The sequence below is a fragment of the Leopardus geoffroyi genome, chromosome D1 (assembly GCF_018350155.1).
Source record: "Leopardus geoffroyi isolate Oge1 chromosome D1, O.geoffroyi_Oge1_pat1.0, whole genome shotgun sequence".
Lineage (NCBI taxonomy): Eukaryota > Metazoa > Chordata > Mammalia > Carnivora > Felidae > Leopardus > Leopardus geoffroyi.
In genome coordinates this window covers 70,438,531-70,450,836 of record NC_059329.1, presented here as the reverse complement: position 1 = coordinate 70,450,836, position 12,306 = coordinate 70,438,531, and the positions used below count along the sequence as shown (strand labels likewise).

General features: G+C 44.4%; 1 protein-coding gene across 2 annotated transcripts in view; it reads right to left on the bottom strand.

The window, feature by feature from the left end:
* Positions 1-12,306, bottom strand: part of SPON1 (spondin 1) — a 263,015-nt gene that overhangs the window by 237,145 nt on the left and 13,564 nt on the right. For both annotated transcript variants that reach the window (XR_006714095.1, XM_045484602.1), the window contains exon 2: positions 5,193-5,299. Coding sequence is in view for 1 of the 2 variants with exons in the window: in XM_045484602.1 (XP_045340558.1) it covers positions 5,193-5,299 (107 nt within the window). In the remaining variant the exon portion in view is untranslated. The remainder of the gene's footprint in view (positions 1-5,192; positions 5,300-12,306) is intronic.

Genomic DNA, 12,306 nt, shown 5'->3' with positions numbered 1-12,306 from the left:
TTGTATGGTATTGACAAGGGATCTTCTCAGGCAAACAACCCTTCAGCAAACAAGACAGATAAAACCCCCTGCCTTGAGGAGCTCACAATCTAATGGAAGGGGGCAGATAATACTCAAGTCGACAAGTAAAATGGCATATTGTATGGCAATAAAGGCAACAGGACAAAAATTAAGTGGGGAAGGATAGGAAATCCAGCCGGGGAACTGAAGGGGAGGAGGAAGCTTCAAATAGGCGGATCCGGATGGCGTCCCTGAGAAAGGGCCATCTGAGCAGAGACCTGAAGGAAGGGGGCGATGAGCTGGACAGTTGGCTGGGCCACGAGCATTCCAGGGAGCAATTCGGTTTTAGCAATACAATTTTAAAGGATTAGTGGGTTACTTTTGTGAAGGCAGTCCAACCCCTGCATTCCTTGTCACTTTCAATTACCCATAAGTACACCCAACTCGCTCATCAAAGAGAGATTCCCCTGTCTCTCCCTTCTGGCAGCCAGAGACAGATTCCCCAGTCTGTGCCCAGGCTGCCTTGCTGGAAGCAGATGGGCAGCCCCACCCCCTTCTTCCTGGGTCTGGCCACGTGGTGAGAGCATAACCCCGTACCCTGTGGCCCCATTCCCTCCCCCACTGAGTCTAAAGGGGCATTAAAATTCACACTTGTTTGTACCTGGTGAGTCTGTATTCTCTGCGTAAGGGCTCACTCATGCAGAAGCAGAACCACGCATCCTCCGAGTCACTTTCAGAACGAAGAATGTAATCTTTAACCAGATTGAAAGAGTATCAGAATTTTGTTGTTGTTAGGGTCTCGAGACTGTTGTATCTGGAGCGAAGGTGTCAACAAAGAAGTGCTTCTACAGATGTGTTAATCACTATGTATGTGTTTTGAAAATCACCGTGGCGTTTGTAGCTTCTGGTCACCTGCTCGGGTTCCAACGGATGACTTTCTACTACGCCTGCTGGCAGCAGAGGTAATTTTTAAGGTGCAGTTGCACGGAGGACACTGTACTCCAGGAGGGCAGAGCCGTGCCTGTTTTTGTCACCGTCGTTACCCCAGTGCCTGGCATATAGGAGACACTGCATGAATGCCCACGAATAAGCGAGTGACTCCAAAGATGACAGCTTTGGTGGAGAGAGAAGACTTGTAGGCTGCCGTGGGAGAGACAAGTACAGAGACCACAGGGAAGCAGGAGAGACAAGATGGCATGCGCCGTGCAAGGGGAACCCAGGTGGAGTGTGCATTTAATGTGCAAGGGCAGGGCGGGGGCGGGGAGACAAAGGGTGAGAAAATCACCGGCATGGCGTTTGTCGCTTCCCCCATGTACATGTTGGATTACTTTGGTCAATTCACTTAGCACCTTGGAGACTCAGTTCCATCCTCTGGAAAATGGCGGTAACAATACTGACCTCACAGGGTTGCTATGAGAATTAAGTAAGGTAATGCATATAAAGCCCTTGGCACAGAGACTACCACCATAAAAAAGTCATAGTAGACCCTCATATTTTCACTTAACACATACATGTTGAGAGGCAGTGTAGAGCGTGGTTGGGAGTAGGGATCTGGGGCCAGACTGCCTGAGTTTGAATCCCAGCTTTATCACTTAGAGCTGAGCAGTCTTAAGAAAGTTACTTAATTGCTCTGTGCCGCAATTCCCTCATCTGTGAAAGACAGGGTAACAGTGCTAGCTCATCGTGATGAGTTAATAAATGTAAACCACTTAGAATGGTACCTGGCACACAGGCATTATTATTGTCTGCGAGGCATTTTTTGTGTTTGTTTCTCACTTTGATTCCTCAAGGGCTGGTGGAAGTGATAGGATATATGGCAGCAGACAGACACGTTGATGTGATGATGGAGGAGTTCGTGTTGGATGGGCTGGATCTGTGCCTCATTTCAACATCGGCTCTCAAACTCGAGCAGACACTGGATTCACCCCAAGCGCTTGTTAAAACACAGGTCGCGGCCTGTGAGTGCCTCATTCAGTAGGTCTGGGTGGGACCTGAGATTTTTTATTTCTAACAAGTTCCCCCAGTGGTGCTGATGCTGCTGGTCCAGAGACCGCACTCGGAGAATCACTGCGATGCAACATGAAAGCATGTGCGAAGCTCCAAGAGAAGGAAGAAGGAGAGATGCGTAAAGAGACAGGAGTTCTGAAAAGGACTGAGTAACAGATACGAGTAGAAAGAATAATTTGTTCATTTATTCATTCAGCATTTACTCACTGCCCACTGTGAGCAGGGCCCTGTATTCACCGATCAGCTGAAAGGACCAAGATTTAGCTGAGTAGAAACGACAGTGGGTTGGGAAGGACTATCAGTTTATTGAATTAAAACAGAATAGCCTTTAAAGAAAGCAGCCACATCCTCATCAGGCCTAACTCCACATCGTGTCCCCATTAGGTCTGACTCAGGCATCCTTTGTGTGTGTGTGTGGCGGGGGGGGGGGGGGGGGGGGGGGGGGGATGAATATACATAAAATTTACCATTCTAACCATTTTTAAGTGTATAGTTCACTGACATTAAGTACACTCTATTTTTGTGCAGCCATCACTCACCATCTATCTCCAGAATTGTTTTCATCTTCCCAAACCCAAACTCTCTGTTCGTCAAGAATTCCTTACTCCCTTCTCCCCTGTAGCCCCTGGCAACTACCATTCGACTTTCTGTTTCTCTGGATTTGACTATTCTAGTTCCTCACATAAGTGGAACCATACAGTATTTTGTCCTTTTTTGTGACTAGTTTATTTCACTTAGCACAATGTCTTCAAGGTTCATCTATGTTACATATAGCATGTGTCAGAATGTCCTTCCTTTTCAAGAATTAATATTGCACTGTATGTATACATCACATTTGTTTAGCCAAATCATCCATCAGGAGATGTTTGGGTTGTTTCTACATTTGGCTGTTGTGAATAGTGCTGCCATGAACACGGCTGTACAAATACCGATTTGAATCCCTGGTTTCAACTGTCTTGAGTATATATTTCTAAGCACCATTTTGATGTTTATTTATTTTTGAGAGAGACAGAGATAGAGCTTGAGTGGGGGAGGAGCAGAGAGAGAGGGAGACAGAGTTGGAAGCGGGCTCCAGGCTCCGAGCTGTCAGCACAGAGCCCTATGAGGGGCTCGAACCCACAGACGGTGAGATCATGACCTGAGCCGAAGTCAGACGCCCAACTGACTGAGCCCACCCAGGCGCCCCTCTAAGCACCATTTTAAAGCAGATACATTTTGTTCAGGTGGCAATTAAGGTCACTCTTCCCCCATCCCACCCTCTACCTTTTCCCCACTTAGAACTTTACCCCTCCTGACACTCAGGTACCCAGATCTCTCATCTGCATCTGATAAATCATCCACACCTCCAGGTAAATTAGCACAACAAGGACCAGGGGAATTTATTTCAATGCTTTACGGGCTGAACGCATGCATGAATCTTCCTTTCCCTATCATGACAACCTTACCAATACACTGTCCAAATACACTTGTGCCAGGAGCTTATTAGGTACTATTCAGAAACGAAACAATTTAGTCTCTGGAATCAGACATCTGGTAGAGGAACCTGAGCTTACTATTTACTAGGTGTTTACGCAAATGATTCAATCTTCCTAGTTTCAATTTCCTGATCCATAAAATAGGGATACTAGTTTCTATCCATTTGGCTATTTGGAGAATTAAAGTAAGTACACCAATTAAAGTGAGATAAACCAAAACAAGACAAAGAACTAAACCTAATAGCTGGCACACGGTAAGAACCCAGAAAATGCTGGGCATCCTTGGTATTATAACTGGGTGACTCCTTCAGATATATGCCAAGAAGGTTCCTGCCACCTAGGTACACAGAAGAACATCACAATGAGCATGGAATTAACAGCCCTACTAGGCCAGAGACCCAGAATACAAAACAATGGACATTTTTTAAAACACAGGATTCATTGGGGCACCTGAGTGGCTCTGTCAGTGAAGTGTCTGACTTTGGCTCTGGTCATGATCTAGCAGTCTGTGAGATTGGGCCCTGCATCAGGCTCTTTGCTGACAGCTCAGAGCCTGGAGTCTGCTTCAGATTCTGTGTCTCCCTCTCTCTCTGCCCTTCCCCTGCTTGTATTTTGTCTCTCTCTCTCAAAAATAAACAAACATTAAAAATATTTTTTTTGTTTAACACGGGATTCAAAATGACAGCCTGGCTACAAAGGATTAAAAGATGTCTTTAGATGGGGGAGATATTTTGGGGCAGGGCCCTCTGTGGAGCCCACAACTTATACTAGCATTCCCCAGCAGTCAGCTATGGGTGTTAAGTATTTTTCTTGAGCTCTTTTTTTTTTTTTTTTTTCTGAGTTTGCAAACGTCAGATAAAAATGGATTCTAGAACAATGGAAATTTGAGATGAGAAATGGTTGCGGCAAATTTGGCCAGGCCTCCTCCTAGGATGGCCCCAGTCCTTCTGGGACATGTTCTGACGACTGGATGGCCTTTTTCTAAACCTCTGAAAGGGGATGATGTTCCCGCCACTTCCCTTGGAAGAATATTCCACGGTGAAATATGACTCACTGTCAGGGCCCTTGCCTTTGAGATTCTCTTTCTTCTCTTGACCCACTTTCGTCTGGCCGTGCCCTTTTGTACAAAGTCAAACGCAGCCTCCCCTGGAGAAGGTTGTTCTGTGAGGACTGACATTTAAAGACCATTACCACCTCTCACACTCAGCCCTGTTCATTTAGCCAAGCAAAGCATGTTTAATTCTTTTAATCTCCTCTCATAAATCAATCTCTTCGTTCCCTTAATAGTCCTTCGCCTATGCTTTGAATTCCTTCCAGTCTGGCCATCCTAAGCTCTTGTTCCGTTTATACTTGCGACTTGCCAGTCAATCACAAATGGCTCTCGGGAAAAACAGCCAGGCCCGCCAGGGCTCTAAGTGCTCTCACTGTGCTGGGCTGTCTGCAGTCCCCCAGGCACTGGGAGTCCAGAGAAGATCCCTTCCTGGTGGCCAATCCCAAAGGCCTGGAAGCAAGCTTGAGACATTTGCCGCCTACACCATTGTGGGTCCTTCAATCCTGGCCCATCTGATCCAAGGTCAAGGGAACTTCCCGAGAAGCTACCTCAGACACCTGTACCTCTACTGTCACTCAAGCTCCTCAGGATGTCCTTCTTTCCCCTAGCTTTTACCCACAAGGGCACGAGGGCAACAGAGGAGCCCAGAGGAGTCTTACCTGGAAGGTCCCAGCATGGTCTTCTTCCTTATCACCCTCTCTGTTCTCTTTGAGGGCAATTAATGTGAATCCTCTGAAGTAGGACGGTGGGGCAGCTGAAAGGGTTACTGTGGAGAGAGGAGAAAGCAGATCATAAGCACAGGAATCAGCTGGCTGCCATCTGACAAATGAATGTTGGTGAGTTCTCCATCAACAAGCCAGACCTGTGGGTTGGAGAGGCAGCAGACAGTGGAAAAGCCTCATTCCTTTGAGTAGTGAACTTTTGCTCTCCACCCCGTTCCCCCTTACATTTCAGAACCTGCAAAATGCCTGAACTATGATCTCAGTTGGGCCTCTCCTTGAACCAACAAAGGTTTTGGTGCACTCTCTCTCTCCCAGTAGCCACAATTTGAAAAAGATAGTCCCTGGTCAGGGGCACCTGGGTGGCTCAGTCAGTTAAGTTTCTGACTTCAGCCCAGGTCATGATCTCACGGTTTGTGAGTTTGAGCCCTGATTCAGGCTCTGTGCTGATAGCACAGAGCCTGGAGCCTGCTTCAGATCCTCTGCTCCCTCTCTCTCTCTGCTGTTCCACTGCTTGCACTCTCTCTCACTCTCAAAAATAAATAAACATTAAAAAAAAAAAAAAGAAAGAAAGAAATCCCTGGTCAGCAACCTCAATCTTGACAGTTATCTAATGTTACACTTCCAAAAGAAATCTAGCCGCTCACAGCCCAAACTCCCTTACAAAGTCCTTTGGGGCAGAGAATGCTGTGTGTTTTCCAAAATATACTTCCTATTTCTTGTAAGCACTCAGCTAGACCACTTTCCCAGCCTCCCTTGCAGTTAGGTCTGTTTGCGTTCTGCCAAGGGAAAGCACAGATGGACGTGATGCATGCCACTTTCTGCTTGGCCCGCACAAACTTTCCCCAGGATCTTCCCGTCTCCCTCTCCCACCTATGCCTGCGGAATGCAGCGGATCCAACAGAAGATCCAACAGAAGGTGTCCTGGGAGAAGATGGTGGAGCCACAAGATAGAAGAAACCAGGGTTTCTGAATAGCTACACAGAGAATCACCCACTGAGCAGAAACATCCATCTTGTACTTTGCCTGGACTGGAAACAAACTTATATTGTGGGGGATTGTTTGTTACAGCAGCTGGAGTTCTATGAGTCTACATCATGCTCTTCCTTCTCAAATCTACCCAGATAACTTTGTTTTCATTGAATCTAGCTCAAGGGCCTGCTCAGCAATGACGGCCACCCCTCCCTTTGTATCCCTAGCACCTGGCACAGAGCCTGATGTCTAATAGATGCTCAGTTCAAGTTTCTTGAAATTTATATAAATTGGGATTGAAATTACTGTCTGGATTAAAGTGCTAAGAGTCTGGCCTTTAAGCACAGAGTTATAGACTCTTAGAGCCTTAAGCTGTCTCAAGAACCCTCCATTCCAGCCTTCTAATTTCACAGACAGGAAACAAAGACACAGAGAGGTCAACAGACACCCCAAGGCAGTAAGAGCACCCACAAGGCAGACTTAGGGCCAGACTCCTTTTCCCCAGTTTAGCATTCCACCCATGGTTGCATATATGGAGTATATCTGAGTATGGATATTCTACAAATGTTAGGTTTTAAAATTTTTAAAATCAACCTAACATAGACCATTTATGTGATTCTGAAAAGCAACCCCCTGTCAGGGAGGGACATTCTAGTCTTCTGCTTTCAGTCCTAAAAATAAAGGACCCCCAAATTCCAAAAATTAAAATACCTTTCTTGGACCATGCACCTGCAGCCCATTAGCCCCAACACAACGACATCTCAGGAAAGAACTCTGAGAACCAAAGATTGCAAATCTCATGCTATAATTGCTCAGTTCATCCCACAAAAGTAAAAGAGCATTCTGATTGGCTACTGATGTCTATCGAAAGGTCAGACAGACCTTCTTAGTAAGGAAGAAAGGGTGAGAGAAAAAGCACAGTACAATAGAGTAAGAAAAGTAGGGTGCTCACCAGTGGCAAGCAGAAAATGATGATTATGATGTCAGAAGAAAGAGCTGAGATCTCTGAGGGACAGACAGACAGCCCTACAGCAGTCTGAGGGTGTCTAGAGTGGGGTGGGAAATGAACAAACAAAACCAAACAGAAACAGACTCACAGGTGCAGAGAAAAATTTGGTCGTTGTCAGAGGGGAGGGGAGTGGGGGAATGGGTGAAATAGGGGAAGAAGAGGACAAGTTACAAAATTCCAGCTATAAAATAAACAAAGACATGGGAATGCAATGTACAGCATAGGGAATATAGTTAATAATATTGTAAAAACTTCATATGGTGACAGTAGCTGTATTTATCATGGTGATTGCTTTGTAATGCTGAGAAATGTTGACTCACTATGTTGCGCACCTGAAACTAATATAATATTGTATGTCAACCACGCTGAAATTAAAAGCACCTATAGGTGGGCATAATAACAGCACTTACCTCAAAGTATCAGTGTGAAGCGTAAACGAATTAACACACGGAAAGTTCTTAACAGCATGCCTGGAATATACTAGGCACTTAATAAATATTAGCTCTTATTACCAGTGATGAGATTATCACATTGCATTTTGCGGATAAGTGTTCGTCTACCTATTCATTAAGTCCTTCAAAAGCAAGAACCACATCTGAGCTCAGCACGGTGATTAGCAGAGAGTTGGTAACGCAATTAAGTTTACCAAACTGTGTTCATGGACTAGTAAACTCTATATTATAAAGATGTCAGTTCTTCTCAAATTGATTTATAAATTTGGTGCAGTTAAATTAAATTCCCGTTGTGTTTTTTTGTGATACGGACGAGTTGATTCTGAAACATACATGAAAATGCAAAGCACCAAGAATGTCCAAGGCGATCTGAAGAAAGAAGTGAAAAGTTGGAGGGTTTGTACTACTACACACCCAGACTTACGGAGCTACAGAAAATCAGCCGGCGTACTATAGCAAGGAAAGAAAAAGAGGCCATTGAACTGTTTGGGGTCCAGAAAAAGTTCCACAAGTCTATGGAAACTTGCTGTATGATTAAGGATCTCCTGCAGAGCAGTCGGGGGAAAAGATAATACCTTCAGTAAGTGGTATGAGGACCACTGGGTAACTACATAGAAACAGGTGAATCTTGACCTTGAGAACCAAATCATACACACAATAATACACAGAATAAACTTCACATAGACGATAGAGCTAACTGTGAAGAATAAAACAGCAAAGATTTTAGAAGTGAGCCTAGGATAAAATATGAATGATCTTGGAGATCATACACAGAATAAACTTCACATAGACGATACAGCTAACTGTGAAGAATAAAACAGCAAAGATTTTAGAAGTGAGCCTAGGATAAAATATGAATGATCTTGGAGTCAGAAAGATTTTTTTAAGCAGACATAAAAAAGAAAATAAAAACAGTGACAATAAAAGAGAAGATACATAAATGGGGTGATGTAAAAATTTTGGCCAACAAAAGACATCATCAGGGACAAGTACGGCACAGTGTGGAAGAAGATATTTGCGACGCATATCACCATCAGTTGACTTTAATCCAAAATATATAAAAACTCTTTCAGATCAATAAAAGAAAGACAACCCAATAGGGAAAAATAGGCACAACACATGAACTAATGCTTCGTAAAAGAAGGTGCCCAAATGGCCAAAAAGCACATGAAAAGACACTCAACCTCTTTAGTGAACAGGAAAATAAAAATTAAATCCACAATAAATTACTACCGCATTTCCACCAGATTGACTAAACGTAAAAGGATTAACAGTATCAAATGTTAACTGGAACTTTCACACACCGTTGAACCGAAAATAAGCAATTTTCACTGGAAAACTCTTTGGCAGTATTTACTGAAGCCGAACATATACAGACCCTATGATCCAGTGATGTCACTCCTAAATCAACAGGAATGCATACATATGTGTACCAAGTAACATCTATCAGGTTATAGTAACATTGTATTAGCACCCAAATGGAAACTCAGTGTCCATCATCAGTAGAATGGATATGTAAACTGTGACATATTCGTATAATTGAATGCCCTGTAGTAATGAAAACGAACGAATTACTGCTACATACAACAAAAGGATAAATCTTGGGGCACCTGGATGGCTCAGTCGGTGAAGCGTCCAACTTCGGCTCAGGTCACGATCTCATGGCTCGCGAGTTCAAGCCCCGCGTCAAGCTCTGTGCTAACGGCTCAGAGCCTGGAGCCTGCTTTGGATTCTGTGTCTCCTTCTCTCACTCTCACTCTGTGTCTCCCCTGCTCTCACTCTGTCTCTGTCTCTGTCTCTCCCTCAAAAATAAATAAATATTTTTTTAAAAAACCAAAGGAATAAATCTCATAAACATAGTCTTGAATGAAAGAAGACATATAAAATAATACAAAGGCTATGATTACATTTATATATTTGTGTGAAATCCGAAGACATACAAAGTAGGGGCACCTGGATGGCTCCGTCGGTTGAGCATCCAACTCTTGATTTCGGCTCAGGTCATGAAGCCAGGGTCATGGGATCGAGCCCGGCATCAGGCTCCTCACTGAGCATGGAGTCTGCTTGGGAGTCTCTCTCTCACCCGCTGCCCCTCTCCCCTACTCATGCTCAGTTTCTCTCTAAAATAAAAAAAAATTTTTTTTAAAGTAATCTACGATGCCAGAGGTCAGGGCAGTGGTTACACGCGTGGCAAAGTGGGGTGAGAAGTGATTTGCAGGTGGCACAAGGAATGCCTCTGGAGTGCTGATCATGGTCTGTTTCTTGATCTCGGGCCCACTGCATGAGCATGTTCAATGTGTAGTAATTCACTAAGCAGTCCAATTTGTGAACTTTTCCATATGTAAGTTATATTTTGGTACAAATGTTATTCAGTGATGTTTCTGAATGATAAATATGCCCCTTCCTGTACATCTGTGCAATACACTTAAAGGGCTCATCATAAACTTGGTTTCCCAGAAACCAAGGAATGATGCATTCCTATAGGTTAAAAAAAACAAAACAAAACTAAGGTTTTCCTCTACCTCATTGTATATAACACACAGGATGGAGGCTCTGGAGGCTGAACTCAGAGTGGGGTTTCAACCTGAAATTATCACTGGTGATGATGGTATTCCACAGTACAAGCTGAAGGAAGACAGGAGATCCCATCCCTCCAGAGGACCCCATTAATGTGACCCTCTCCTGAAAGGCACAAATGTGCAGTATGTTCTGAGTTCCAGTAATGACTGAAGATGACTGCTTGGCAATAAATAATAGAATCTTCTCTCTAATGACTCCTCCCTAGTGCCTCCCAAGAGAGGCCATTAAGAGACCCAAGAAATGCAAGGAAAATGCTGATGAAGGTTTAGGAAAAAAAAAAAAAAAGTCCATTCAGAGCCATCCTGTGAGCACATACAGGGAACTGGTTAAGAGCAAAGATTTTGGATTAGAACCCTAGAGCTATCATTTATTAATTACATGACCTCTGGCAAGTTATTTCACCTCCCTGTTCCCTCATTTTTAATTTTTTTTTTCAACGTTTATTTATTTTTGGGACAGAGAGAGACAGAGCATGAACAGGGGAGGGGCAGAGAGAGAGGGAGACACAGAATCGGAAACAGGCTCCAGGCTCTGAGCCATCAGCCCAGAGCCCGATGCGGGGCTCGAACTCACGGACCGCAAGATCGTGACCTGGCTGAAGTCGGACGCTTAACCGACTGCGCCACCCAGGCGCCCCAGTTCCCTCATTTTTAAAAGAAGCTAATGATACTGCCTTTTTTATAGGAATGTGGAGAGGATTAAATAAACATCTATCACAGCGCCTGGTACATAAAGGATTCAAGAGCTGTAAAGGATGCCGATGGCCACTGGCGCTGGGGATGTTGGAGCTGAAGAAGATGATGATGAAAATGATAAAGACCAGGATGTTCAGCAGGCTGATCAACCGGCAACGGGTTTCCAAAAGCTGGTCCTCAAGGACAATGCTGAACCTCCAAAGAAAAACGCTAGCAGGTGCCAATAAAGGACCCCTGAGAGGGCTGCAAGGAAATAAAGGTCTTTGGGGATGATCCTCACAGGGTCAGGGTATGGGGAGCTCTGGGTAAGCCCTTATCGTGAACAGAACCTTCCTTTTTCTGAATGCCTCTCGCCCAATTTTAATTACACACTTATTTGTGAGTTATATGTTAAATGCTTGTCTCCCCTAATAACCTGGAAGCTCCATGAGAGCAGAGACCAAGTCTGTCTTAAGCTGCACGGTATTTTTAGCATTGAGCGTGCCTTTTCACTCACAATAAATGCTCAATAAACGCTCGTTGAGTGTTTGTCCCCTTGGCCCCTCCTTCAAAGTTTCCTCCTCCAAAGCTACCATGTGTAGTATTCAGCCCCTCATCCCTTTGTTAATAAGCACTTTGTGCCCGCCCAGTGCTATGCACCTGGAGACAAAAAAAAAAAAAAAAAAAAAAAAAAAAAAAAGATATGACCTCTCCCTCTAGGAGCATTCAGTCTAAGAGCTGGGAGGAAAAGACACATCAGTGGATATTTTTTATAACATACGATGGGTGTTATGGATGTGTGGATAATTTGCTCTGGGATGCCAGAGGAGGGAGCATCTGGGTCTAATGTGGGAGTCAGTCAGAGGGGGCTTCAAGGAGGAGGTGGCATTTGAACTCCAAGTGGAGTGAGGAATAAGAGTTTGTCAAGTGGACAAGAGACTAACAGCACTCCAGGTACAGGGAAAGGCATGATGAGACAGTCTTGGCCGTGGAAACCAGAACTATTTCTGTATTTCATAAATTGCAAGCTGGAAGGGACAGGGTGATAAGAGGTCAGGGGAAGAAGGTAGGGGATAGACACTTAAAAGCCTTTAAAGCCTTGCTAAAAAGGGTGGATACCTCCCTGGAGGTGACGAGGGGGCCCTAAAGGGTTTGAGTTAGGGAATGTCATATTCAGATTTATGTTTTAGGAAGAGCAGGCTGGAAGTTGTATGATTATTGAATTACAGCCTTTCCCTGAAAACCCGTGGCAAGGGCCTCCTGGTCTGCCTTGCTGATATGAGGACTGATGTTTCACCCTCGAGCCTGGCCTTAACTCGCTACCTGAGGTTGAGTTCTCCCCATCCTTGGGTACACTTGCCATATGA